At 45.3% G+C, this 25,005-nt stretch overlaps 3 protein-coding genes across 4 annotated transcripts; 2 read left to right on the top strand and 1 right to left on the bottom strand.

Annotated features, from left to right (window-relative positions):
* Positions 1-165: 165 nt before the first annotated feature.
* aldh3b4 (aldehyde dehydrogenase 3 family, member B4) lies at positions 166-3,964 on the top strand (the record flags this gene model as incomplete). The annotated part of the gene is made up of 10 exons (XM_080003855.1): positions 166-218; positions 1,046-1,241; positions 1,420-1,530; positions 1,819-1,939; positions 2,027-2,112; positions 2,302-2,383; positions 2,468-2,857; positions 2,955-3,121; positions 3,231-3,330; positions 3,455-3,964. The coding sequence occupies 10 exons, from the start codon at positions 166-168 to the stop codon at positions 3,652-3,654; spliced, it is 1,506 nt and encodes a 501-aa protein (XP_079859981.1). The 3' UTR covers positions 3,655-3,964.
* A 75-nt stretch (positions 3,965-4,039) lies between these two features.
* Positions 4,040-5,793, bottom strand: mmab (metabolism of cobalamin associated B). Of its 2 annotated transcripts, none has more exons than XM_080003858.1 (9): positions 5,659-5,793; positions 5,341-5,399; positions 5,162-5,255; positions 4,957-5,014; positions 4,815-4,890; positions 4,626-4,723; positions 4,474-4,538; positions 4,326-4,385; positions 4,040-4,251 (listed from the first exon to the last, which is right to left on the bottom strand). In XM_080003858.1, the coding sequence occupies exons 1-9, from the start codon at positions 5,760-5,762 to the stop codon at positions 4,167-4,169; spliced, it is 699 nt and encodes a 232-aa protein (XP_079859984.1). In that variant the 5' UTR covers positions 5,763-5,793; the 3' UTR covers positions 4,040-4,166. The 2 variants fall into 2 exon arrangements, with proteins under 2 accessions (XP_079859984.1, XP_079859985.1); XM_080003859.1 differs by having other exon boundaries at positions 4,815-4,887.
* A 192-nt stretch (positions 5,794-5,985) lies between these two features.
* On the top strand, positions 5,986-12,267 carry mvk (mevalonate kinase). Its single transcript, XM_080003856.1, has 10 exons — positions 5,986-6,279; positions 6,614-6,761; positions 6,992-7,136; positions 8,443-8,598; positions 8,760-8,863; positions 9,006-9,051; positions 9,273-9,363; positions 9,751-9,870; positions 9,969-10,122; positions 11,490-12,267. The coding sequence occupies exons 1-10, from the start codon at positions 6,202-6,204 to the stop codon at positions 11,639-11,641; spliced, it is 1,194 nt and encodes a 397-aa protein (XP_079859982.1). The 5' UTR covers positions 5,986-6,201; the 3' UTR covers positions 11,642-12,267.
* Positions 12,268-25,005: the final 12,738 nt, after the last annotated feature.

Genomic DNA, 25,005 nt, shown 5'->3' with positions numbered 1-25,005 from the left:
GTTTTTATTCCGCTCGGCCCTTCCCTCCCGCGCGACTCGTTGCAGGTGAACTGTGTGAACTGGTTTGATCTCAACAACAACTTGAATATCCAGAGTCCTGCAGCTGTATGCTAAACGCTGCCGTTTTTATTATTAGTATTTTTTTAAATATATATATATATTACCATGAGTACTGCTGCCAGCCCTTCCCCAGCGCAGTGGTTCAAAACACTGCGGAGGTGAGTGGAACGGGACGCGTCAACTGGTCCTGCCGCGTCTCACCGACGCGTGTGCGCCGCGCGTCACCGTTGGGACGCGCCGGTTCTATTTCTAATTCGGAGGTTAGGTTAGTACAGTAACTTATTTTATTTGGTAAAAGCGCCGGCTTTGTTGTTTTTATGACTGTACACCCGAAAATATATTATTTATCGTCATGTAATTATCTTAATTTTGTTCACATTCAATTATTTATAACGCCACATTATAACCCCTGAACCTAATAATCATAATCATAAAATATTTAATAAACAATAATTTCATATGTTTTACTCCTATACTAATACATTTTACATGCATAGTTTCCTAAATTATGCATATAAAAACTACAATAAATATAAACTATTTTGAAATATAATATAAAATGAACTAAAATGAACTACTAAGGATTCTAATTACATACTGTAATGATCATTATTATTATGTCCCTTCAATTTAAAATATTCCGTTGTCGTGACTGTATTTTCTAGCTTTCTTGATGTCCATACCCTGATTGGCTGGATGAGGAATGTCACTATCCTCTCTACTAGTGGGGCATGTTCTCAACACCTCGTTTCTAACTTTGACTATCGGCTTGACCGTGCACTCGGTCTATTTAGGGAGACCAACTCTGCAGAGAAAACATGAGTGGAAAAGTGAGGGCATGTTATGCTTGTCAAAGGAATGGCCGCTTAACTTGTAGAAGGTGGCGATGGATGCAACACATGGATCATCATATTCTGAAGACGCAGCTTGTCATAGATTTATAAAATGCCTCCTAGTATAAACACAGCGTTGTTCTCTCTTTCAGAACCAGGCTGGGGGAGCCTTGTCTAAGGACTTATCTTTTGGAGTGTGGGGAGCTGCTGAAGAGGGCCAAGGCCGCCTTCCAAGCCGGACGTCCCATCAAGGAAAGCTTCAGACTTGCTCAGCTGGAGGCTGTTGTGCAGATGCTGGTGGAACATGAGTGTGACTTTGTGGAAGCTCTTGGAAGGGACCTCCATAAGGTGTGGGATAAAGCATCGGCGCTCTGATCACTTATCACTAGTGCTGCATGTTTGCTAAAGATTTAAAATGTCATATTATCAGATTAATTGCCAATTTAAATTGTTGAAAGTAATGCTTAAATTTTTTGTTGCCGTACTGCCCCATTGATTTGGAGCTTGTGCTTTTGTTTGTACCCAGCCACGTTTCGAGACAGTTGTGTCGGAGCTCATCCTCGTAAAAAACGAGGCTCTTCACGCTATTAACAATCTCAAGAAGTGGATGCAGCCACAGCATGTGGAAAGAAACCTGGTGAGATGAACGGGTGTGTTTTGCAAATGTATTATAGTCCACATCCTCTTAACATTGTTTGGATTCCTCATGGTTTAAACCTTTCAGGGAGAACATTCCGTCTCCCGGCCACAAAGCAATGCATTGTGTAGACTTTGACAAATCAGATTAGAACTTCAGTGGCTTGTTCCAATTTTAAGATTAAAGTTGCCCTGCATTGTAACTCAGTACTAACTTCACAGTGTCGCATGACCGTGCTGCAACTTGTTTTTATTATTAACTCAGTTTGTCCGTTTGTGATTGGTGTAGTCCACCACATTGGATGAGTGTGTGGTTGTGAACGAGCCGCTTGGGGTGGTGTTCATCGTGGGGGCCTGGTCCAGTCCTGTCCAGCTGTGTTTGGTGCCACTTGTCGGCGCTATTGCAGCAGGTGCAATGAGAAACCTTTAGTCATTCAAATGTTTTTAAGCATCCCCCATTCCCTGAAAGTATTAAAACGCTGTGTTGATGTCCATAGGAAACTGTGCAATAATCAACCCATCTGAGCACACCCCCCACACAGCGGAGCTGTTGCACCGCCTCATCCCCTCATATCTTGACAATGTAAGTAGTAAAAAGTCTTGACGGTGGAAGACTCTTTCTTTGAAATTGGATTGAATTGCATCTTGCTGCTCGGAACTGCAGTCATTAGTAGGTCAGTGTTGCACTCAGCAAGTCAAGAGCTTCTGTAGCTTAATGGTGTGAGCACTGTGTTGAATAAATGTCATCTGTGTTCAATTATTCTTTTATTAGGAGTGCTTCCATGTGATTCTTGCTGGTATGAATAACTTGGCCGATGTAGTGGAACTCAAATTTGATCATGTCTTCTTTATAGGTAAATATAGATCACACTTAAATGATTGGTATTTCCTAACTTTGAAACGCTCCCAATGTGTTGAATAAAACTGTCCCACCGTAGGGAACCGAGAAGAGGGGAGCAGAGTTGCTCAGGCAGCGGCTCGCACACTCACTCCAATAACGCTGGTTCTTAGCGGCAAGAACCCTTGTTACGTAGACCAGCAATGTGACATCTCTACTGCAGCCCAACGCATTGCCTGGGCGCGCTTCCACAACGCCGGGCAGAGCTTGGTTGCTCCTGACTACATCCTGTGCCATGTGGACGTCAAAGCACGGCTGGTCCACGCCCTAAAGTGCTGCCTCTTGCAGTTCTACGGCACTGATCCTCAAGAGTCCAGGAGCTTTGGCCGCATGGTGAATCTCGAAAGCTTCAACCGCACGAGAGACTTGCTGTGGAGATCTGGCAAGTTGGCTGTGGGTGGGCAGGTGATTGAAGCACAGAAATATATAGGTAATTTTTATGGCCGATTTATTTGAATGCGTTTTATGGTACGATATGTGGTGGTGCAATACGTAACTGTCACTTAACATTTTGATTTTGTCTGAAGCCCCGACAATTCTCACAGAGGTGATGGAATCCGACCCCATCATGCAACATGAAGTGTTTGGCCCAGTTCTTCCAATTCTGGACATAAACAACGTTGATGATGCAATTGCCTTTATTAATAAGCAAGAGAAACCTCTGTGTTTGTACGCTTACTCAAGCAACAGCAAGGTGAAAATAATTTTTATCCATTCAGAGTTCATTGCATGACTTGTACAAAATTCATATTACATCTAATCATCGGAATTTCGTAATATTCTATATAATATTGGCAATGCAGGTCATCTCAAGGCTCATGAGTGAGACCTCAAGTGGAAGTTTTTGCTCCAATGACAGCATCTTGCAAAGTCTCATGGTGGTCTTGCCGTTCGGCGGAGTTGGTAAGTTACTGCCATGCACCATAATAAATAAGGGCTGATAAATTAGACTGCCAATTGTGCCGAGCTGAGAGGTGGGGGATACAGCCTGCAATATGTCAACTCTGTTTCACTTCTAACTCGACAGGAGCCAGTGGGATGGGTTCCTACCATGGGCGCAACAGCTTTGACACCTTCTCTCACAGGAAATCATGCCTGCTAAGAGGCACACGGTTCGAGTGTGTCACTTATCTACGTTATCCACCCTATGAAGACCGCAATCTGTCACTAATGACATGGGCCAGCACTCTCTCCCAGAAGAGCCAAGGCTGGTGCCAGCTCCTGTGACGCGAGCCACATGGGAAGAAATCAGTAATGTCTCCAGCTCTGGCTATAATCTGAGCCCTGACATTTGAATACATTAGAGAAAGACAAACAGATGGTAACAAAACCCTTTGGAATACAGGGAAGTCTAGCCGGGAAAGTCCCATTTTTCCAATTAAGTCTTCCATTTTAAATATGGAATACCTCTTAGGAAGCAAGCAAAATTAAAATTTGACATTTGGGCTATTGATATCTTATTAGCCTGTTTTTAAAGTCAGACTCCTCCCCCACCCCCCCAGTCAAACTCTTTGGCAGCATCTTAGATTGCATGAGAAACAGCATTATTCCAATTGTCTCAATGTATATAGCCATGATTCTGATGATGAAGAAAAAAAAGCTGATGTTTAAGTTACTCAAATTTTTTATGAGAATATAGTAGCAAACAATTAAATAATTTCACAGTTTCAATGCAAACAAGCATTCTGTCTGATTATCACATGAACAGATAGTCGAGTGCTCTTCAAGGCTGGATCTTGTTATTCAGGCCGTTTGTAGATTTTCTCTTCATTGCCCTCTTTCATCGCTGCATATCTGGCTACAGTGAACAGGTAGTCACTCAACCTGTTGGGAAAAGACAATCTTGAAATCCTGCAAACCTATAAGTGTACAAACGCTTAATTTTGCAATGCGACTACCTGTTCAAAAATTTTGCGACTTCTGGATCTGCTTCACCTGACCGCACAATAGGAGCAACACTGAAACGAGAACAGAAAACTGAAAATCCATTGGGCCGATAAATAAAACTGACTTATTTGGACTATATTGAAACCTTGTCATACCAACCTGCGCTCTGCTCTACGGCAGACTGTCCGAGCAACATGCAGAGCTGCACTGCTCTTTCCTCCTGACTGTATGATGTGATGAAATAAAGTGTTATTGGTCATCGTGACAGACTGGGCTGAAATAAATAACAATGATATCTGATAGGAACCTACAGGAAGTATGAAGTTGGTCAACGGTGGAAGTTCATCTGTGAATTTATCAATCCAAGTTTCCAGATCTGCAATCGGCTGAGGTGTAAACTTTGTTTTGTCTGATTAAAAAAAAAAAAAAAGTAAGATTAGGTCAACTAAATTAATTTACAATCAATAGAATTATTGTTTGACATCCCACAAAAACAATACTTATGTGTTTTTCTCTTGCAGATGACCGAGGAGTGGCAATATTTGATCCAACATCTTGTAAAACACACTGTATCTGCTGGATAAAAATAAGTGTTATGGGGGGGAAGTTTTTTCAGCAGTAAAATAAAAAGAAAAATCTGACCTTGTCCAGCTGATAGGTGAATGTATGACCTTTATCAATGCAGAACTCTCGTGCCAAGCTGTAATGAGTGATCAAGGTGTTACTGCTAGATTTTTCCGGGGGTAGGTCTTAGTTGAACCACCACAGACTGCAAGCCGGCAAAAGTCAGACAACATACATAAATATAACGAGTATAAAATGCTGATATGAGTAGTACATCAAATACCCTATGGCTGAAGACAATTCATCTGTAGTTCCTAACGCATCAAACACATGGTCTTCTTTGGGTCTCCTTTCTCCTGTGAATGTACTTGAGAAACCTGAAGGGAAGCAAAGTGAGATCCACTAAAGATTACAATTTTAAACACAGTTAAAGGCATTTTAACGCGCCTGATTACAAGTTACCTTTATCTCCAGTTTTGGTGTATATTTTGGGCACCCTGCTGTCTCCTTTAGTGCAGTATCTGTTGGGAGGTGCATGGATTATAATCTCGTTTACAACGCGATTAAACACGATGTAGGGGACTATACCAACATTTAGGAGATGGAATTATATCAATAAACACATTTCGCTGTACAATAGTCTTGTGTTGTGGTGAAGCACAGCAGCCCACGTCCACAACTAGCATGCGCACCCTGCCAGGTGGTTGAAAACACATATTTGGCAAGCTAAAATAACCGTCAAAACGAAGAAATAATAGAAAAATAAAAAAAAAAGACTACCTTCTATCGGAGGCAGAACAGGTTCCTGTCAACGTCGCGTTTAGACACTTTGCTGTACGCAAAACAAAACCTACACGGGAGGCTTTGACCACGAACGACGCCATGGCGAGCGCGAAAAACCCCCTCCGCCCTTTTTGTCCCTCGGCGTAGCCCGTATTGTTCGGGGGATCGCACGACCAATGGCACCAGCGCCGACTTCTGGGTCGCCTCGGAATACCGGGTGGCGATTGGTCGTCTATAAGAAAAAATGCGCTGCGCGTTCGGGGCGCCGATTGGCTACCCTAAGGCCAAACCATGCTGGCCCCGCCCCTTAATCCGGATCTGTGTTTTGATAAGAGTACGCGTGGCGGCCTGCGTGTAGTCTGCCGCGGTACGGTGCACCGGCCCGTCACGCCACCGCCGCGGCTCTTCCCCGGATGCCGGGACCGTAGAAGGGCGTCGAGAGGGCGTTTCAGCGGAGCGCGTCGTGTGTCACCGAGGAGATCGTCCTCAGCCAGCGTTAGCAGCGCGCGGCTCTGACGCCCGCCGCCCGCCGCCCCACAGATGTTCGTGGAGGAGATCGTCGTGTCGGCGCCGGGGAAGGCGATCCTCCACGGGGAGCATGCGGTGGTGCACGGGAAGGTAGGCCGGACGCACGCGTTGGAGTGAAACAAATCATAACGCAGTCGTTGTAGTGCCGCTGGTCGTGATCGTTGACTATTTTACTATGTCTTCCAAAAAAAAAAAGATCAGTATACAACCTGTGTGTTCATGCACGGTTCCATCCTTCCAAAGCTCCACACTGTACACACACACACACACACACACACACATATATTCATACACCCACACACATCTTTTACAACCATGTAGTTTGACCCTTTTGGCATTTCACTGCACTGTACTTGTAGGGTGGATGATTCAAAGAGAACATCTGGTATCTACTGTGTGTCATGCGCTGACCTTGTCCCACCAGGTGGCCCTCGCTGTGAGTTTGAACCTGAGGACGTATTTATGGCTAAAGTCCAATTCCACTGGTAAAGTGTGTATCAACCTTCCAAACATTAACACTTTCCTCTGCTGGGACCTGTCCGAGCTGAAGCAGCTTGCTCCCCACTGCTGTGGTAAGATTTTGACTTAAAGTCAAACATAACAGGTTTTACAATGTTTACCCTCTAGCCAAGAGCATTTACAAAAAATATATATATATCATGTGTTTATTTGTTTTCCCCCTGAAACATTGCAACATTGCCCCCTGAAGCAAATATGATATGCAATAGACCAGAGCGTGTGAAGTAATTCAATGATAAATTCAGATATGTCGTTATTTCACATTGTCCTTTTCTTTTCAAAGCCAAGCGAGAGGAGATTAAACTGTTGGATGCCGAACTCGTCGCAAGATTGCGTGACTTTGTTGGTGTAACCAATGGAAACACGGATACTCGCAGCATGGCCACTTTAGCCTTCCTTTACATCTACCTTTCCTTGTTTGGATCAGGGTGAGAAGGAATCTATTCCCTTTGAAACATTGACTAAGTAGTAAACAGAATTGCTGAAATAATATCACTAACAACAGAAAAAATAAAACTCTTCACTGCTCAGATGGCAAAACACGATCAAATGGAAATCGATCCTGACTAATCTTCCATGCCAACCTAACACCAGACATAAGCAGGGCTGTAAGCAGCTGCCTGGAACACTGTTTTAAAGTACTTCGATAAAGGCGTGAATGTACAGTGTTACAGTACAAAAGATCTTTAAACAATCTTCCCGGGTAAATTCAATAATTAGGATACCAGCAAATACATAAATTAGTCAATTTTATACATACAAATTGGTACCAAAATTTGAAAAATGTGGTCCAAATAATTTCCTTTATTTCATGCGGAGACTCGTATGTATTTTAGATATTGTGACCATACAAGATATTCTTTTGCAGAAACAGGAACATTTGAACTTTCTATTGTCTGACTGGGACTGTACTATTTCCAGTTAATAGATTTACTCTGTCGCAATCATGTGGCACAGGATCTTGTCTTATTAACCTGCATTGACTTTGAATGCTTGGATTCAAACTCAATGTAAAACGCCGTAGAAGAATGGGGGGGGGGGGGGGGGGGATGTGATCAATATAAAATATTCCCTCCAACTAGGACTTCCTATGTGTTTAGGGTACAGCGGTCTAGTGGTATATTGTATCTTCCACGTTTTCCCTGTATCTTATTTAATTAATTCCTTAATTTCTAATGTCCTCCTTAAAATGATGATGAGAAGAGGAAGAGGTAGTAAATTAGTTCGGCATCTCTAAAGCGTCAGGCTGCGGTGGAGAGTTGCAGGCTGTGCTTCAGTGTTATCTGAGCCGATACCGTGCTGATGTGGCTCACAGAGTTGAAGGCAACTGACTGGATGGATACTAATGAGAATCAGGGATTGGGCCACACTGCAGCCTTTAATAGGTCTGGGTATGTTTTTGTTTTTTTTCCCTTGGGAGAGGAGCTGTACAATCAGTTTAGAGAAGCCTCCCGTGTGTCCAAATACTCCTTCCCCGACAGGCATTGACAGCTGAGCACATGCATGTATACAGACGTTGCTCCTCCTGGTCGAAAAAATACTTTTGTGTTTACCATTTTGAGTAAGTTCACATGTCTAGGAGTAAGAATATTTGATTTTACTGTTAACCCAGCCTTGCACCATCATGTCTATTGTGAAATTATTTATGTTTACAAAACCCATTTTCTTCTTCTTGTTCCTATTCTTCTTCTTCTTCTTCTTCTTCTTCTTCTTCTTCTTCTTTTATTTTTTTAGAGATTTGCCCAGCTTGACGGTGTCCGTGTGGTCGGAATTGCCGACGGGAGCCGGCCTGGGTTCAAGTGCTGCCTTCTCTGTCTGCCTGGCTGCTGCGCTGCTCGCCACAAGTGGAGCCATACCTGCTCCTCTGAGGGACTGGGACAAGACCTCCAGGTCACCCCCTCATATCAAGAGCCGAGGCTCTCGTGTTGCAGTGCATGTGGTTTACACGGGCCGTCGTTCACAGTAACATTTAGAAGCAAATGTGCTTTCAAAGGCTTTTCTTTCATCAGTAAGGCAGATCGTGGATTGTTTCGTCCTGTGTCTTATCGTAGGTGGTGTCAAGAGGACATGGAGCTGATCAACAGTTGGGCGTTCCAAGGGGAGATGATCATCCACGGAAATCCTTCAGGAGTCGACAACGCCGTGGGGACATGGGGTAGCAACTTCACTTAATTACCACACGATAAAGTAGATGTATTTCACCTCTTTGTAGTTTGGCAAACACTAATTTCACACCCCGAAACAAACACCGGAGTGTGTTAATACAGCTGTGGTGATGTTTATTTCCCTTTGTTAAGGTGGCATGCTGAGATTTTTATCTGGGAAGATAATACCGTTGAGCAGGTACTGTAAAACGGTTTCGAGTTTTTTCTTTTTCTTTTTTTTTCCTCTCACTCTTTCAAGGGAAGTAATAGCCGCAATTAAAAGAGGCAACAAAAACAAACAACACTATTTATATTTGCCAAAGCAATTAAGGATTGGATGAGACACACAAAGTCCCTCAAACGTGCACTCTATTAACGCTCTAATCCATTTGATTTCTTTCTGTTTATTTTTGCTTCTAGGGTGCCGCTGCTGAGAATCCTCCTCACTAACACTAAAGTACCGCGCAGCACAAAGGTACTTGTTGCCGGAGTGAAGGACAAAATTAACAAGGTACTAAATGGTTACTTCCTCCCCCGCGTGTTATATCCAGACAATGTAATTAATGCAACTGTCAGTGCTTTTGCACAGCTGACACTTCAGGGCTCGACATTTGAGTGCCTTCATAAAACATTTGAAATGGCAATTTTATACAGCATCCCAGTGTGCTGTTGCCGTGGCGACACCAGCAGGTGTGCATATTTCTGTTTCAGGTATAAGATCGGTCTAGTTGGGGTCGGAGCACTGTAAACAAACCTTTTCATGGGTGATGCAGTTTGCATACATTTACAGAGTTGGGCTGTCTTTAATGTGATTTCATTTAGTAATTGCATAATGTTGTCAGTATTCTGTGCAAGACTGGTGATTTATTGGTTCATTATGGGATTTCTTCTTCCATAGTTTCCTTCCATCATGAACCCCGTTCTGGATTCGGTAGATGCGATTTCCTGCACTTGTGAGAAAACTCTGTCTGAAATGACCAGTCAGCCAATCACAGGAGAGCACTACAACGTCCTCGAGGTACGCAACTCCGCTGGACTCCACAGAATTCCACTTTACACGTTGCTAACGTAGTGGTTTCTTGTTTAGTCCAAAAGCATGAGCTATATTCCCCCCAGGAGCTTATTGACATCAACCAACACCAGCTGGACGTGATGGGCGTGGGGCACCCGGCGCTGGATGTCCTCTGCCGCACCACGCTGGCGCGAGGCCTCCACAGCAAGCTGACGGGCGCCGGGGGCGGCGGCTGCGGTATAACGCTGCTGAGACCCGGTAAAATAACACCCTCTCATGCAGAATCAGAATTTGTTTATTTTGGCGAGTACATTTTCACATCCGAGGAATTTGTTGAGGTAAGATAACTTGACAGATAAATAATATCATATAAAAAAAATAAAATCCGATTTCCAAAGAAAAAATGGCAAGTAACAAAGATAAATAAAAATCCAAATATAGACAAATATTTCCTCATGTCTAGTACCATAAAACAGGGATCCACAAAAATTCACAATCTCTCCCAAATATCCAGGAGAAAATAGGAGCAGCAAAAAAAAAAAAAAAAAAGGAGCAAATAGATTTTCATGATGCTGAATCGTATCCAGAAATGCCAAGAAATCCTCAAAACGTTGGGCCCCTGTTGTTTCTATTCTCCTCCAGCGGCGCCTCGTTCTCCCTCCCTGACAAAGGCGTCTGAGTGGCAGCATGTGAGGATGCTCTCTGGGGGGGGTTCTGGTTTAGTTTGGAGGAAAGTGTTTATGATGCTTTCTTTGAGGGGGGGAAAAACCGACGGAGCACCTGTCCGTCTTTGTTCACGCCCGCAGCACCTCAGCCGACGGAATATCAACGAGCCCACCTTCCTCTGCATAGACTTCCAAATATTGTTGATCTGCTTTGTCAGGCGCTGCTTTGTGAATCGTAAACGCATCTGTTGGCGTTGACTCCCCGAGACCCTTAAAAATAGTCTTTGAGCCTCAGCGTTTAGATTTTAGGCGGCGGGTGCCCGGCGAAGCGGTTTTCCATTCGGTTAAAAGCTTCCTCTGCATCCGCCGTCTTAAAGGTTCCGTAGCATTAGCACCGTTATGTAAATGTGCCTCCTCCTTAGTAGGGACGGTACTTACTGCAGACCCCCCTGTTTTTATATATCTGAAGGATTACTGAAACAGTACACTGGCTCAGTTTGTTGGGCTCAGTTTGTGGCACCGCTGGCATACGCCCTTCTTCCACAAACTAAATTGCAGAGCTGGGTATTAACCGATTACATGCACTTAGGTCATCATTCTCAGACATTGATCTCTGAATTTAGCATTCAATTTAACAATTCTATTAACAGTTATCGAACACACAACACAGAGTTGGCTCATTGTAACTAGTGCTTGAGTTAGTTATTACTTGTACTAACTACTTGACCCAATAAATCTTTACTCTCTCCAAGTGTTATTTGGTCAACTTATGTTCCGTCAGTGACTACATCTTCCGGTAACTAAGTACTTAAATGAGTATCGTTTTTATTTTATTTAGGTTCTTGTTCCAAAACTCATAATTGAAATCTTTATCAAAGGAAATCTTTTTTTTCCCCTTTTTTTCCCAATTCCAATTTTGACCAGACTTTTTTTTTTTTTTTTTTTCTCCTTATTTTGTAGAAACCGACTCTGTAATTGTCCAGAATACAATTCAGGACCTGAAAGACTGTGGCTTTGACTGCTGGGAAACGAGCATCGGTGGCCCCGGGGTGCAGCAACATTCCGCTCTCTCCGTGAAGGACGAGGTCCTGGAACTTTTAGGTTGTTACTGAGATCCATTACATCCACATGCAGACGGGGCCTCGATGCAACAAACAAAAAAAAAAAAAAGCCTGAGACACTGTGGACGGCTGGATTGGATCAAGTAAGACGCCTCCCCCGCAGGATGGCAGTGACTCTGCAGGCGGATTGGATCCTGAGCTTAACGGATGTTGGCTTTTTTTTTTTTTTTTAACCAAGAGGTTGAAATAACACATCAACTGGTTTCAAAATCCTTTAAAAAATAATGTATCTTATATGATTAATGTTTTTTGAGCTATTAACAAGATCATTCCAAATTGTTAATAAATTTTTTCTGGCTGATGACCCATTGTCCTTTGAATAAAATGTGTGCAATTTTAAAGAGGAACTGTGGGAGTGAATGCTGGGTTCATAAAAACTGTAAACACTATCTCTAAGTGGCCAGTAGGTGGCGTCCTATATGCACTTTCTGCAACTGTGGAAGCGTTTACTTATGATGGGGTGGAACTTTTTATTTTTTTATTTTTTATTTTTTTATTTTTGATAATTAGTATTGCAGTAAAATTTCTCCATTTAAAAACATAGCTCAGTGATCACGGATTCTTAATAAATGCATAGTCATTTTTATTTACAGTGGACCGTTAAAAAAAACAAACAGTTTTATCCATGAAAAGGACACTGTTATTTGTCGCCCAAAACTCATGATTAAACTCCAGTTCTATGTTTATGTCATAAAGAGAAACTATGATATGAAACCTGATCATCTGCATACATTGCTTTTTTTTTGAATAAAGAAAGATGTGTTTTGATGTATTTACAATTTTTTTTTTTTTTTTTTAATTCTAGTTTCTAAATTGGTTTAAATAAAAAGTGTTTTGAATAAGAGTTAAAACAGATAGGTTCTTTGTGGATCAACTGGATTTATTGATTTAATTTCAGCTTTACTCATCGATTCAGTGATTGCTGCTGGTTTGTTTCTGTCTAAAATGCGAAGGGCAGGCCTGTGGCCCCCGGAGCTTTTGGATTACTGCGTCTAATGTGGATCAACAACAGCAAGTGTCCTTGTGTGAGTCACACTCACTTTGTGCTGACACATGTGCACGCACACGCACACACACACAGACACACACACAGACACATGCCTTCCCAAATTCTTTTTTTTTCTTAACAGCTCATCCTTCTCAGCATGACAAAATATTCTGCAGCCGCTGCAGATACACAATGTGGGCCCATTTAGAATATCCCTGATTTAGGAAAAGGTCATTTTGGGATTTATGAGTTTTGCATTTCCATTTCATTTTCTGTTTTTTAAATGTCATGAAGATTGAGTGGTGCGGTCTGGCAGTGTATATGAATAAACGACATTTGTCACCCCCCCAACCCCCTCCCCTCCCCTCCCCTTCCGCCCGGCACCCTCCTCTGTCCCCGTGAATTGTGTCATCTTTATGTCAGGGCGGCCCCCCTGTCAGCGCACGGCACAGTTGCCCCTAACCCCTGCTGGAATTTAATTACCACTGCGCTTTTCAATTGAAATGGCATTGACGAAGGGGGACAAGAGGCAGACAGCAGAGCCAGTTTTATTTGGAGCCCCTCTCTCTTTTTTCTTTCATACTCTCTCACTCCCTTTACCCCTGCAAGGCACAGATGGTATTTTTATTTTTTTTATTATTATTTTTTTTTTATCAATGTCAACGCCAGCTTCTTTCTGCTCTGATGAATAGATTCAAAGGCGGGCCTGACATTATTTCAGATAACAGAAGGAGTGAGGAAAGGGGTTCAAGGATAGAGCGAGAATGTCAGAGCCAGAGAGATGAAATGAAAACGGTATGCAAGCGTTTAAGTGTCGTCCCAGAAGGGAGGGAGGGAGGGAGGGTGGCGTGGGGGTTGGTTTACAAATTTAGCATTTAGTGAGTTTTCTTCCCAAAAGATGAGTGTGGGAGCGGGGAGGGAATTGTTTGGATGAAATGTTGGATGTGTGTGTCTGTGTGTGTGTGTGCGCCGAGTGGTCATGATCACTGTGGCACACTCCCTCTGGCCTCGGCCGTCGACTGGTGATGCGCTTGTCACTCGCCATTAACTTTCAACGCGGAACCAGACCTGACTGACAAGATAACTCATCGCTGCCAGGCAAACCCCCGATAACTCCTCCCACCGATTATTTGTTTCCACATCATGACGTGCGTACCGTCGCAATGTAGAACTTTGCGCGGGTTTGTTTTGTCTTTCCAATTGCCATTCATTATTCATCGCAAGCGAAGAGGGGAAGCGCCGACATGATTGCGGGGAAGTGGGCTCTGCTGGAAGCTCTTTGTCACGGGGAGCCGTGGCCGCTCTCCCACCCGGCCCCCGGATAGAGGCTCTGACAGGACTGGCGTCCACCTCCAGAGCCCCCGGCGGGTCGAGCCTGCGAGCTCTCCCAGCCATGATGGGCTGAGTGACCCTCCTGGGGGGAATGTGCCCTTTCGGTAAGTGGGGGGTGGCTGGCAGTGTGAGTAGCAGGGGTCTGTTGACCCCATTAAGGCAGCGGAGTATAGAGGAATCTGTCACAGAACTCTGCACGTTTTGTTCGAGGGCGGAGACGTCACCGTTGTCTCTGAGACCCCCGCCTCTTCGGCCCCCTCTGTTTTTTTAGTTTTTTTTTTTACAGTTGTAAACGAGAAATGCTGAAATGTCAATAATCTGTTGAAAAGGATTGATCCTGATCACGAGGTATTAGCAGAGACAAAGCTAATTTGAAAGAAATAGATTTCTGCTCCCTCCAGACTGAACCTTAGATTTCCATTTAAAGGAACTGTTTCTTCCAGTGCTGGAATCAGAATCAGAATGACTTTATTTCACCAGGTTCATTTACATGCGGTAGGAATTGTCGTGGTCATTATTGCTGCATGTCTACAGACAATTACCGCTTCAGAAGGCCTAACCTTCTGAGAAAAAATATTAATAAAATAAAATTGAATAATAAATACAATTTGCCATGTGTACACAAATATCCCAAAACAAACAAAAGCATAGAAAGAATAGTAAAATCTATAAAATATACAGAATATGCGATGTGATCCTATGCACAGGATAAGCTGGTATGGTTATAATTGATTATACCCTGCCTGAGATTTAGAGTTTGACCTCGGAACATGTGGAGATGCCTTATTGTATACGCACAGCCATGAAACACTAATAAACATATTGAGACGCCGGTCCCGTTCCATTTTCCATCATGGAAACGTGTCATGTCATTGCATCGATCCCGTGATTGATTTTTTAAAGCAGAGGGCACCTGCAGAGTACTATGTCATCCCTTAGTGCCTGGAGCTCTCTTGTTTAATTGCAGGCTATAGGCCCAGGTTTTCTTGTTGCCTTTGAAAAGCCTCATTGATTTTTACACCACGCTTCGTCCTTACTCCTTCATCCTCACTCTGATCCATTTTAAGAGCAAATCCTTTATGTCGAAGATACTCAGAATGTAAAAGTATGACATCCGTCAGGGCTTTTCACAAGGTTTCCAGGTGCGCTTGTAGACACGAGCTGCAGACACGTTGACATTGAAGAACTACAAAAAAAAAAGGACAGAAAGAAAAAACAGCCTTAGCTTTTTTTTTTTTTTTTTAAGAAGAGGAAGAGGAGAAGCTCTACTTTATTTCCTTATTTCCTGTCTCTCGGTCGGGAAGGCTCAAGGCCGGCTGAGAAAAGATGCTGTTCAGGATGGATGTCTGAAGTTCTTCCCCTCCAGCTATCACTGCTTTATTTGTCCTCGAGATATGGAAACAATAATTAAGCATCCCGAGTGTGTGAGTACAGGGTTACCTCTTAAGACACAGAATAATTAAAGCAAGTGCCTCAAACAAGAAATGCATTATACATTTCTAATGCATTGCATTTATTAATATGAAATCTCTAATCCAAACATTGCTCTTTATTCAGGATTTAAACCACATTTTAAACTGACGGGGAAATAAATGCATTTATATTTGGGTGCATACAAACCAAAATAAACAAGATGAGATTTATTTGCATTAATTTGAAAACGGCTTATCTAACATTAATTTCAGAATTAGAAACAGGCTCTCATCATTTCCCTGGGACGGCAGCCAATTCTTCCAATTCAATGCTTTTCCGAGGTTGGGAGAGGAGGATGATCTCAAAATGTTATCACATGTCGCCCTGAGATTGATGGGCCATTAAAACGTCAGCCAGTTGTACTTCAAACCCGTAGCTTTTAGGTTGCTAAATCATGGCACAAATGGACGCATAAAACTGCACCAAAAAAAAAATTCCTATCAAGGGCTCACATCAGTATTTCAATGAATGACATGTCTGTCGGTCTGTCTCTGTCTATCCCTTTGTCTCTGACTGCCTGTCTGTCTGTCTGCCTGTCTCTGTCTGTCTGTGTTTTCTGTCTGTCTGTCTGCCTGCCTGCCCATCTTGTCTATCTGTTCCTTTCTCTGTCTGTGTGCCTGTCTCTGTCTCTCTCTGTCTCTGCCTCTCTGTCTGTCTGTGTGTCTGTCTGTCTGTCTGTCTGTCTGTCTGTGTCTGTGTGTCTGTGTGTCTGTCTGTGTGTCTGTCTATCTGTCTGTCTCTGTCTTTCTTCCTGTCTCTGTCTGTCTGTGTGTCTCTGTCTGTCTGTCTGCCTGTGTGTCTTTCTTTCTGTCTGTGTATGTCTGTCTGTCTGCCTGTCCGTCTGTCTGTCTGTCCGTCTGTCTGTCTGTCTCTGCCTGCCTGCCCATCTTGTCTGTCTGTCCCTCTGTCTGTCTGTCTGTCTGTCTCTGCATGTCTCCCTGTCTGTCTATGTGCCTGTCTGTCTGTCTGTCTGTCTGTCTGTCTTTCTGCCTGTCTCTCTGTCTGTCTGTGTGCCTCTGTCTGTCCGTGTCTCTGTCTCTCTGTCTGTCTACCTGTCCGCCTGTCTGCCTGTCTGTGTCTGTCTGTCTCTCTGGCTGTCTGTCTGTCTGTGTGTCTCTCTGTCTGTCTGTCTGTGTGGCTCTCTGTCTCTCTCTCTCTGTTTGTCTGTCTGTCTGCCTGTCTGCCTCTCCTCCCTGCATTGTTTAAGCCGCTGCTTCACATAATTACAATAGGACAGGTAGGAATGTTCATATTTCATCTGGCGCGTTCACGTTAACATCTAATAATCTGAAAGCGTTGCAAAATTGGTATCTCGTTGCTCATGCATTATGAATGAGTCACTGATTGCTTTTTGCATAGATTAGCAATCATTTCACCCAAATCTTTCATTTAAATTGTGCCAGGAGGGTTCTATCTCTGTGTTTCTGAAGACTTAAGGTGACACATTCCGCTGCTTTTAAGATGTGACAGATCAGGTGATAGCGATTCTCCCCCGTGCCCCTCTGCTCTCTCTCCCGCTCTATGATTTTTTTTCATTTTTTTTCCTCTATGCATATCATCATCGGGGAAATAAGTGTAATTTTCAGCGCACTTTTCAACTGATTGCTCACTTAGTGAATATATTCAGCATCTGCAATGTTAGTGTGTCTGCTGCTGTGCGGCTAAGTACCACTGAGGTCCTCTGTAATAAAAGTAAACATTCGACTGCTTCGCAATGTCACAGAACCGAAGCAACATTCTTTCCCTTCAAAGCTCACATTTTCTCTCCCCCTTGACGTGTATTCCGCCTGACCTCTAGTTGTCCTGGATTGAAGCCGCAGAGTGGCATACGGCATAAGGAGCTCGTATGGTCTAGTGGTTAGGAAAATCGGCTGGTGACCAGACTGCCTGGCAAAGGTGAGGTTTACATACTGCTTGAGTTCCGTGTCAGGCAAATAACCCGTCTGACAACGCCATTGATCTGCATTAACCGGGGGAAATGTCAGGTTTAATACGTCCCTGGGACGCCACGCTTTAAAAAGTTCACCATCAATGGCACTGGCGTGAACGTTTGTGAGAGATGTTTGGAAATCTGACGTACAGCGGTGTTTTGATTCCAGCCGCCCGATAACCCCGACCGAGTATTGACTTTTAGTATTCGGTCGTGAGAAAATAATAGAAAAAAAAACAAAAAACGTTAACTCCTCGCATGGCTTTGTTTGTATGTGTCCGCGCCGCGCTTATGAGTGGCGCCTGCGTCGGATCTCCCGTCGTAACCCCTGGCCCCTGGCCCTTCCCCAGACGGACGGACTCGGAGCCTCGGAGCCTCGGCCCCGTGGAGCCCGGTGCCCTCTGCCTGACAGCCTGTCACTGCACTGTGCTGGTGTTTTTTCTGCAGGAGATGGTGTCTGATTGGGAGCAGTGTGTGAATAGCCTTGTCACACTCGATAAGCCAGCAAGACGACCTGTGACGGGGACATATGGCATGTTTGACAGGAGGAGAGGGTGCGAATGGCACTGAATGATAAAATGGTGTTTTTCCCCCTTCGGCAATGTCATGCTTTCAGGCAAGCGTGTGGACCATCGCTCAGTCAAGCAGCTGACTCCGGCCTTCTCATGACATCTCCTTCAAGGTCCTGGATTTCACCCGCCTTGTGCCTGGACGACTCTGACACGGCGGGGCCCGCGCCGCTCGCAGCTGGTCCGCTCGCTTGTCGATGCGAGGAGCATAATTGGGTATCGGTGTGGTCCGGCGAGGCGGGCCGGGCTACTCATTGTGTAGCGTGAGATCCGTTCGCAAAGCTGTGGGGAGCGAGCGCATTCGGCTCAACTTCCCATCCTGTCTCAGGACTCAACTCTGCTGATTAGTACTCATGCAGTAACAGGAGAAAAAAAGATCGAAATCGGTGCAAAAAAAAACCTCGGGGTTAGACCCTGCTTCGTTTAAAAAAGGCTATTTATCTCAGTGAGGGGAAAGGCAGAAAGAGGTAAGAAGAAGAAAAAGAAGAAGGGGAGGTTTTTGGGGATTTTATTCAGTTCGGCTGCATGCCCCTCGCCGACGCTGTCACCCAGGTCTTGACTCCTGGTGCTGCAGCCCTACCGCGTGTCCTGTCAGGTGTCACAGTGTGTGTGCGTGTGTGTGTGTGTGTGTGTGTGTGTGTGTGTGTGTGTGTGTGTGTGGGCCTGAAAGACAGCTCAGGTGTCGCACTCAGGCTTCAGTGCACCCGCAGGCACCCTGGCCCCCGCGGGTCCCCAGTGGCTCCTGGTCAGGAAGACAGCACAGTCCAATAACCCTCCCTCCCTCCCTGGCTCCCTCGAGGGTCTCCTGCCGAGTCGGCTGTGTGTCTGCTGGGCCCGAACTTGGAGGATCCGCCTTCAGTGACCTGATCCCCCTGTCACTCCGAATATAAATCATCATGCTCCTCGTAGTACTGGTAGTTGATCGACTGCTGCTTCTTCTACTTTGTACTTGTCCCACTGTTTATTATGTTTTATTTTAACCGGTGACGAGAGTCAATCTGCCATCAGGCTCAGTCCGTATGCTGTGTTGTGGTGGGCGTGTGGGATGGTCATGTGTCCAAGTGTAAATGTTAAAACCAAATCTCAGACTGGAGGAACGTAGCAGGTTCACTCTGACGTCTCAGTGACTTAAGTAGGTCGATCTGAAGAGGCGCTGAGTTCAACTGGGCGCTGACACGACGGAGCTTATATGAAACCAATGATACATGTGTCAATGTTACATTCAACGCTAGTTCAAAGCAATGAAAATCGAAAGTAGACATTTTTCCTCTGCGATAATAATATTTTGTTCGTTCGTTTTTTGACCTTCCCCCGCCACCGCCGTCGCTATCTGACGGCTCGGGTCGCACCGGACAAGGAGACCTTTCCTCATTGAGCCGGCATCGGTTATTTATTTTTTTTCTTCTTCTTTTTCCTTGTCTTTCCCCCCTCCTGGATGATATCAATACGGCTTCGAGCAGCAGGCTCTCCTCCCGTGCGGCCGCTCTGCTGAATGCTAAAGTGCCCTCGGCCTTGCGGCGAGCGATGACCTCGGCGATGCGTGCCGCGGTGGTAATGGGGGACAGGGACGGGGTCTTTATCGTCGACGGCGCGTTAGTGACGCGGCCTCTCTGGCTATTGACTAATCAGCGCTCGGGCATCTCCGATGTCACAGGGTTTTTCTGTCAAGTAGTCATTCAGGTCATTTCAGATTTGCTTTTGATGGAGATCTGTCGCAGTACAAACACATCTCTGAGGTTACCGCCGCGGTATAACCACATTGGTCTGACGACAGAAGCGCAGTGGCCATTTTACACGATTGAAGACTTTTTGAAAACATTTTGAAGCCGACTTCATTATGTATTCAGGATGTGGGAGAAACAGAGGACATGTCATTTCTATTTAATAATATAAAATGTAGATCTAAATATTAAATAAGACAATTAAATAAGACAGATAATATGAAATTATGCATATTCCGAAAAGTACATTATTTTGGGACATTTGGCAGTAATATCTTGGGTACACATATTTTAACACATACAGTATGTTTATAAAAGCAATTGATGTACGGCAAATGTAATCATCTTTTATAAAGTAGTTCCATTGATTCATTTCACTATTTCTCCATGTTCGGATGGAACAAAGCCAAGTGCTGTAATACACAGAGCCATAACTCCATAAACTATACGTTAAATAGATATTGTTAATCTGGTGACTGTGCTTCACTGCCTGGCGTGTGTACTGTAGTAAAACACTGAAATAGTGCATTGTGCACTCTGCTCCATTAGTTGGCAGGATAACATATTCATAATCACAGAGGACACACGCTTAAGCATTTAGTCCTCATGTTTAGCCCTGATGAGCCTGGTCAGGGTCACAGCACTCATTCTAAGAGGACCGGTTTTCGTAATCATGTAATATGTGTGATCTCTTATTCGAGCGAAGCTGACATTCAGCTAATGCAAATGTATTTCAGGCTGCGTGGCAGCTTGGATATTTGTATGCTTGTATGCTTTAATACATGCAATGTAGAGCGGTTCGCATAGATTTTTAGGAGAATGACTCTATATCGACTATGTCCTTTTTAATATGAGACATGACAGGATATATGACTGCATCACTTTTTGCACTGTGTGTTAACTGCCATACTATATATATTTATACTGTGTGTGCGTGTGTGTGTGTGTGTGTGTGTGTGTGTGTGTGTGTGTGTGTGTGTGTGTGTGTGTGTGTGTGTGTGTGTGTGTGTATGTGTGTGTGTGTGTGCGTGCGTGTGTGTGTGTGTTTTCATGGTCCTCCATTAGGGAAACTAACTTGAGGGATCACATAATATCTGCAGCCCTCTCCGCCACGCTGCATTTCCCCTCCTGTAATTAAGGACATTTTGTGTTAGATTATAGGGGTACCCAGCGTGCCTTTGTCCTGGTCTGCCTGATTAATAAAAGGCAGCTAATTTCAGTGGTGGAAGGCAGCGCTCCAAAATGGCTCCTAATTACACATTAGGAGTGTGAAAGGCTCCTGCCGCTCGGGCCCCAGCCCTCCACCTCACCTCCTCCTCCTCCTCCCCCTGCGGGGTGCATGCGCCGGCCCACCAACACATTAGCACCGCTCCCAGGAGTGGCTAATTCCAGCCAAGCCATTGGCACAATCACTGGCAGATGTCAGGAATCGAAGATGCTGAATTATGAATATCCTGAAGATGTGGATAGGATACCAGTGTCATGGGAGATAGATCCCCCCCCCCCTTTTCTCTGCTGTTTTGGTCACCCAAAGCAGACAGTCAGGTGGGGTGTATGTGTGTCTGTGTCTGTGTGTGTGTTTGTGTGTGTGTGTGTGTGTGTGTGTGTGTGTGTCTGTGTGTGTATGTGTGACTGTATGTGTGTGTGTGTGTGTGTGTGTGTGTGTGTGTGTTTGTCTGTGTGTGTATGTGTGACTGTGTGTGTGTGTGTGTGTGTGTGTGTCTGTGTGTGTGTGTGTGTGTGTGTGTGTGTGTGTGTGTCTGTGTGTGTGTGTGTGTGTGTGTGTGTGTGTGTGTGTGTGTGTGTGTGTGTGTGTGTGTGTGTGTGTGTGTATGCGTGCGCCTGTTAGTCCGGGGTGATTGATTTTCTCGTCATCATTTTAAACAGGGTCCCGACCGGAATTGGATGTTTTAGTGAAGTCATCAAGGACTTTATGAGTTAGAGGGGCCTTCTGGAAATGTAGAGGCTGCGCCTGCCTGTGATGGCTGTAATGACTTCCTCTTTCTCCTCCCCTGGGTGGTCAACTCAAGGGCTCAGACAGCTGGGAATGATGTCCCAGAGAGGGCAACATGAACCCTCAGCGCACAGCATTTGCATGGCTACATGATTACGGCTGAAATGAAGGAGGGAAAGTGTGTGTGTGTGTGTGTGTGTGTGTGTGTGTGTGTGTGTGTGTGTGTGTGTGTGTGTGTGTGTGTGTGTGTGTGTGTGTGCGCGCGCGTGCACATGCACGTGGGAGCTTGTGTGTGTGGCACAGCTGCAGTGAAGGGTACAGGAAATTAGAGTGCAGTTGTTTTTTGGTGCTCTGCATCAACAGCCATGCACACAGAGGCACAACAGGAAAGTTTTGATGAGTTGCAATTGATACCTTGGTTAAGTTTATAAAGCAAGTTGACCTTGTCTATTTGCATTTAAATTGCTTATATCATTGATGAGTACCCAACCCTATAATTTGTTTGTTAAGCATTTTATTCACACACGCGCACCAACTATAGAGGGTGCAAGTGAACCAAACATGATGTGAGAATCGTGAATTGCTCAGGTGACAACAGCCCTCCTTTCAAAATGTTGTCTGATGTTGTATGCAATGTTTTGCTTGAACTATGTCCGACCTCTAAAATATAAAACCCTCGTGGTTTAGATGAAGGTGAAGCGGGGCCGAGGAACTCGAGAGCCGGTGATGGAGAGATACGTTATCAAAGCAGATGCTCAAATGATGATGATGATGATGCAACATATTGGCTGATGATCCGAGTGCCAGGATGTGGCAGTCCACCTAGGTGTCCGGGGCGCGGCCAGAGCGTGAAGAGACGGGCGGGCTGGCTTTAATATGGAGGCACGGCTGCCAGGCCAGACCTCGCCACCTCGAATGAGCCCACAGTACATTTCCGCAGCCGTCCTGCCATTCGTCACTGAGCTGTGACAGGCAAATTCATCTGAGCAGGAAAGAGGAGCTAATCCTCCACATCTCAGACAGTGATAGACTGGCTGCTCAACAGGACTGCAGCAGGACCAATGAAATTAGGCTAAAACTGCTGTGGGGGGATCACAGAAAATTGGCCTTGCCAATCATCTATAGTAACCTACTGTTGCGCCAACAGCCCTAAATTTAGTGTCATTCTGGCTGGTGTCTACTTATTTCCTCTGTCCTACTTCCATTCAAGTGTGAATATATGAAACTGTGTTTTTGAGCTGCTCCTCGCATCAAGGTAAGAATTTTTTTTTTATCTTCCCATGGGTTACTATAATACTAATACTTGGTGTTTCAGGGGTAAACTAGTCATTCTACTAGTCGCACAGCATTGACGTGTGTATTGTTTCAGATACCTCCAACTTTCTCTCTGGCTTTGTTGATGTAATTTCAGCCTATTTTCACGACGAGTGCCTCAGTTTAGACGCCCACGCTGCCTCTCATAATCGCAGGGGTCAGCATTTAAGTGGGCTCTCCACCAACAGCTCAGCAACATTGGGAAGTGAAAATCTATCTATCAACATGTTTTTCCGTTAACCACATCTGAATGCAGAGTGGAATCCCCAGTTGGGTTGAGTCATTACCTTTGGTGGAATAACTCCATTAAATAACAGTGAATTCAAACGTGTCCGTTTCAGCTCTCCGGCTCCAGACTAACGCGCGGATACCCTCTGCCCGTCCACGTCTGCATGGATGTGTGAGGAGACCGGGGGTAATCATTTCTTCTTTTTTTCCCTCTCCCCCCGAGGTGACACTCTGAAATATATTTTGTGTGACCTTTCACTTCAGAGGAGCTCTGTGTGGAGGAAGCCCAGAGGAGACTAATGAGAGAGCACAGGGGTAAGGCTCTGTCTGCCTCCCTGCCTCATTTTTCTTGATTTCAGCCACTCCGGTGTCGGCACGGATGCTCGGCATGGGCTCCTGCTGGTCAGGTGATGGCGGTGCCAGCTGGTGCATCCAGCTCGGACGGACAGCGATTCATTTCCCCCAGCCGGTGATTTATGGCATAGCAAAGCAGAAAAAAGCTGGTGTGCATGGCACCGGGCCTCCTGAGTTAGTGCACTGTCCGGCCCCGTCATGCTTTACCACACAGCAGGCTGGACTGCCTAATTTACGCTGGCAGACAGTCACATATATCACACGCCGTCTGGCCGATGAAGATTGGTGGTGTTTGAAAGGCTCTGTATACACAGTCGATTTTTACCACCGTGTTGCTCCGCCCGCACCGCGTTTGCGTTGAGAAATTCCTCGTTCCTTTTTCCTCCCGCCCTTTGTCTGTTCTTTCTGTCTGTGTCTCTCGCCTCGGTTTCTCGGGCACTTTTTAACCTCCTCCTCCTCCTCCTCCTCCTCCTCCTCCTCTTTTTGTCATTCTTTCTCTCGCGCTGTCGCTCAGCGCCCGTATGTGGACGTAATGTGAAGTGACTGTGTTCGAGGGAGGCCTCTCTCTCGCTCTCTCTCTCTCGCCGGCTGGCTCCCGAGCACGATGCCCTTCTGTTGGGGGGAAACTAGGGGAGGTCACAGTAGGTAGCTCCCCGGAGCCATGGCGTATTAATGCCTGCGCTGACCTCGGTGATAAGAAGGGAGCTTCAGGCACATGTTTGATTCATGAGTCCATCCTCAGTGGGCCCTGGGAGGCTTTTTCCAACGCTGTCCTTTTACTGGCTGGGGGGACGGGAGGACGGGGGGGGCGCGACAGAGGGTGGGGGGATCAGTCCTGTCTGTCAGAGCGAGGCTGGGGCCCGATAAGGCGCAGGGCTGGGACCAGGCCAGGGCGCTGGGATCAGGGCCCTGTGTCGGACATGCGATGACTTAATGACATTCGATGAGCGACAGCAGGGTTTGGAGGATTATTGGAATGATATCAGCAGCAGAGCCTGACACCAGCACCCTACCTGCCTGGAGGGAGTGCGTGGGAGTGTGGGTGGAGAGGCTTGAAGGGCACTTGACAGTTACACTTCTCACAGTTTTTCCCCCCTCACTGTTTTACATTTTCCATCATCAAAAAAAAAAAAAGGGATGTGTTTGCGGACTGCCAGAGAGAGAGTTTGGGCGGCTGAGATGCGGCGGGAGATGGGGTTTTGGGGAAGTAAGCCGACATAGTTTCAGTTCCAGCGCATATCTCCAAATTACATCCTCTGGAGTTGGGTTAGGGATTACTCCTGTCTAATCCTGACAAATGCTGCCGAGTGAGACACTTCTCTGACAACAGAGCAACTTCACAGCCTGTGATGACCATGGTGATCGCTTTAAACACGTGCGGGGAACGGGGGGCGATCCCTCACACACTCTAAGCTCCAAAAAGCTTTATTTTCTTTGACAAAAAAAAAAGAAGCTATATCCTAAAGTGATAAATTGTAAACTCACGCAGGAA

Source organism: Zeus faber (assembly GCF_960531495.2).
Source record: "Zeus faber genome assembly, chromosome: 7".
NCBI classification, from domain to species: Eukaryota; Metazoa; Chordata; class Actinopteri; order Zeiformes; family Zeidae; genus Zeus; species Zeus faber.
The sequence above is the reverse complement of the archived record's forward strand: the minus strand, read 5'-3'. Positions and strand labels throughout refer to the sequence as shown.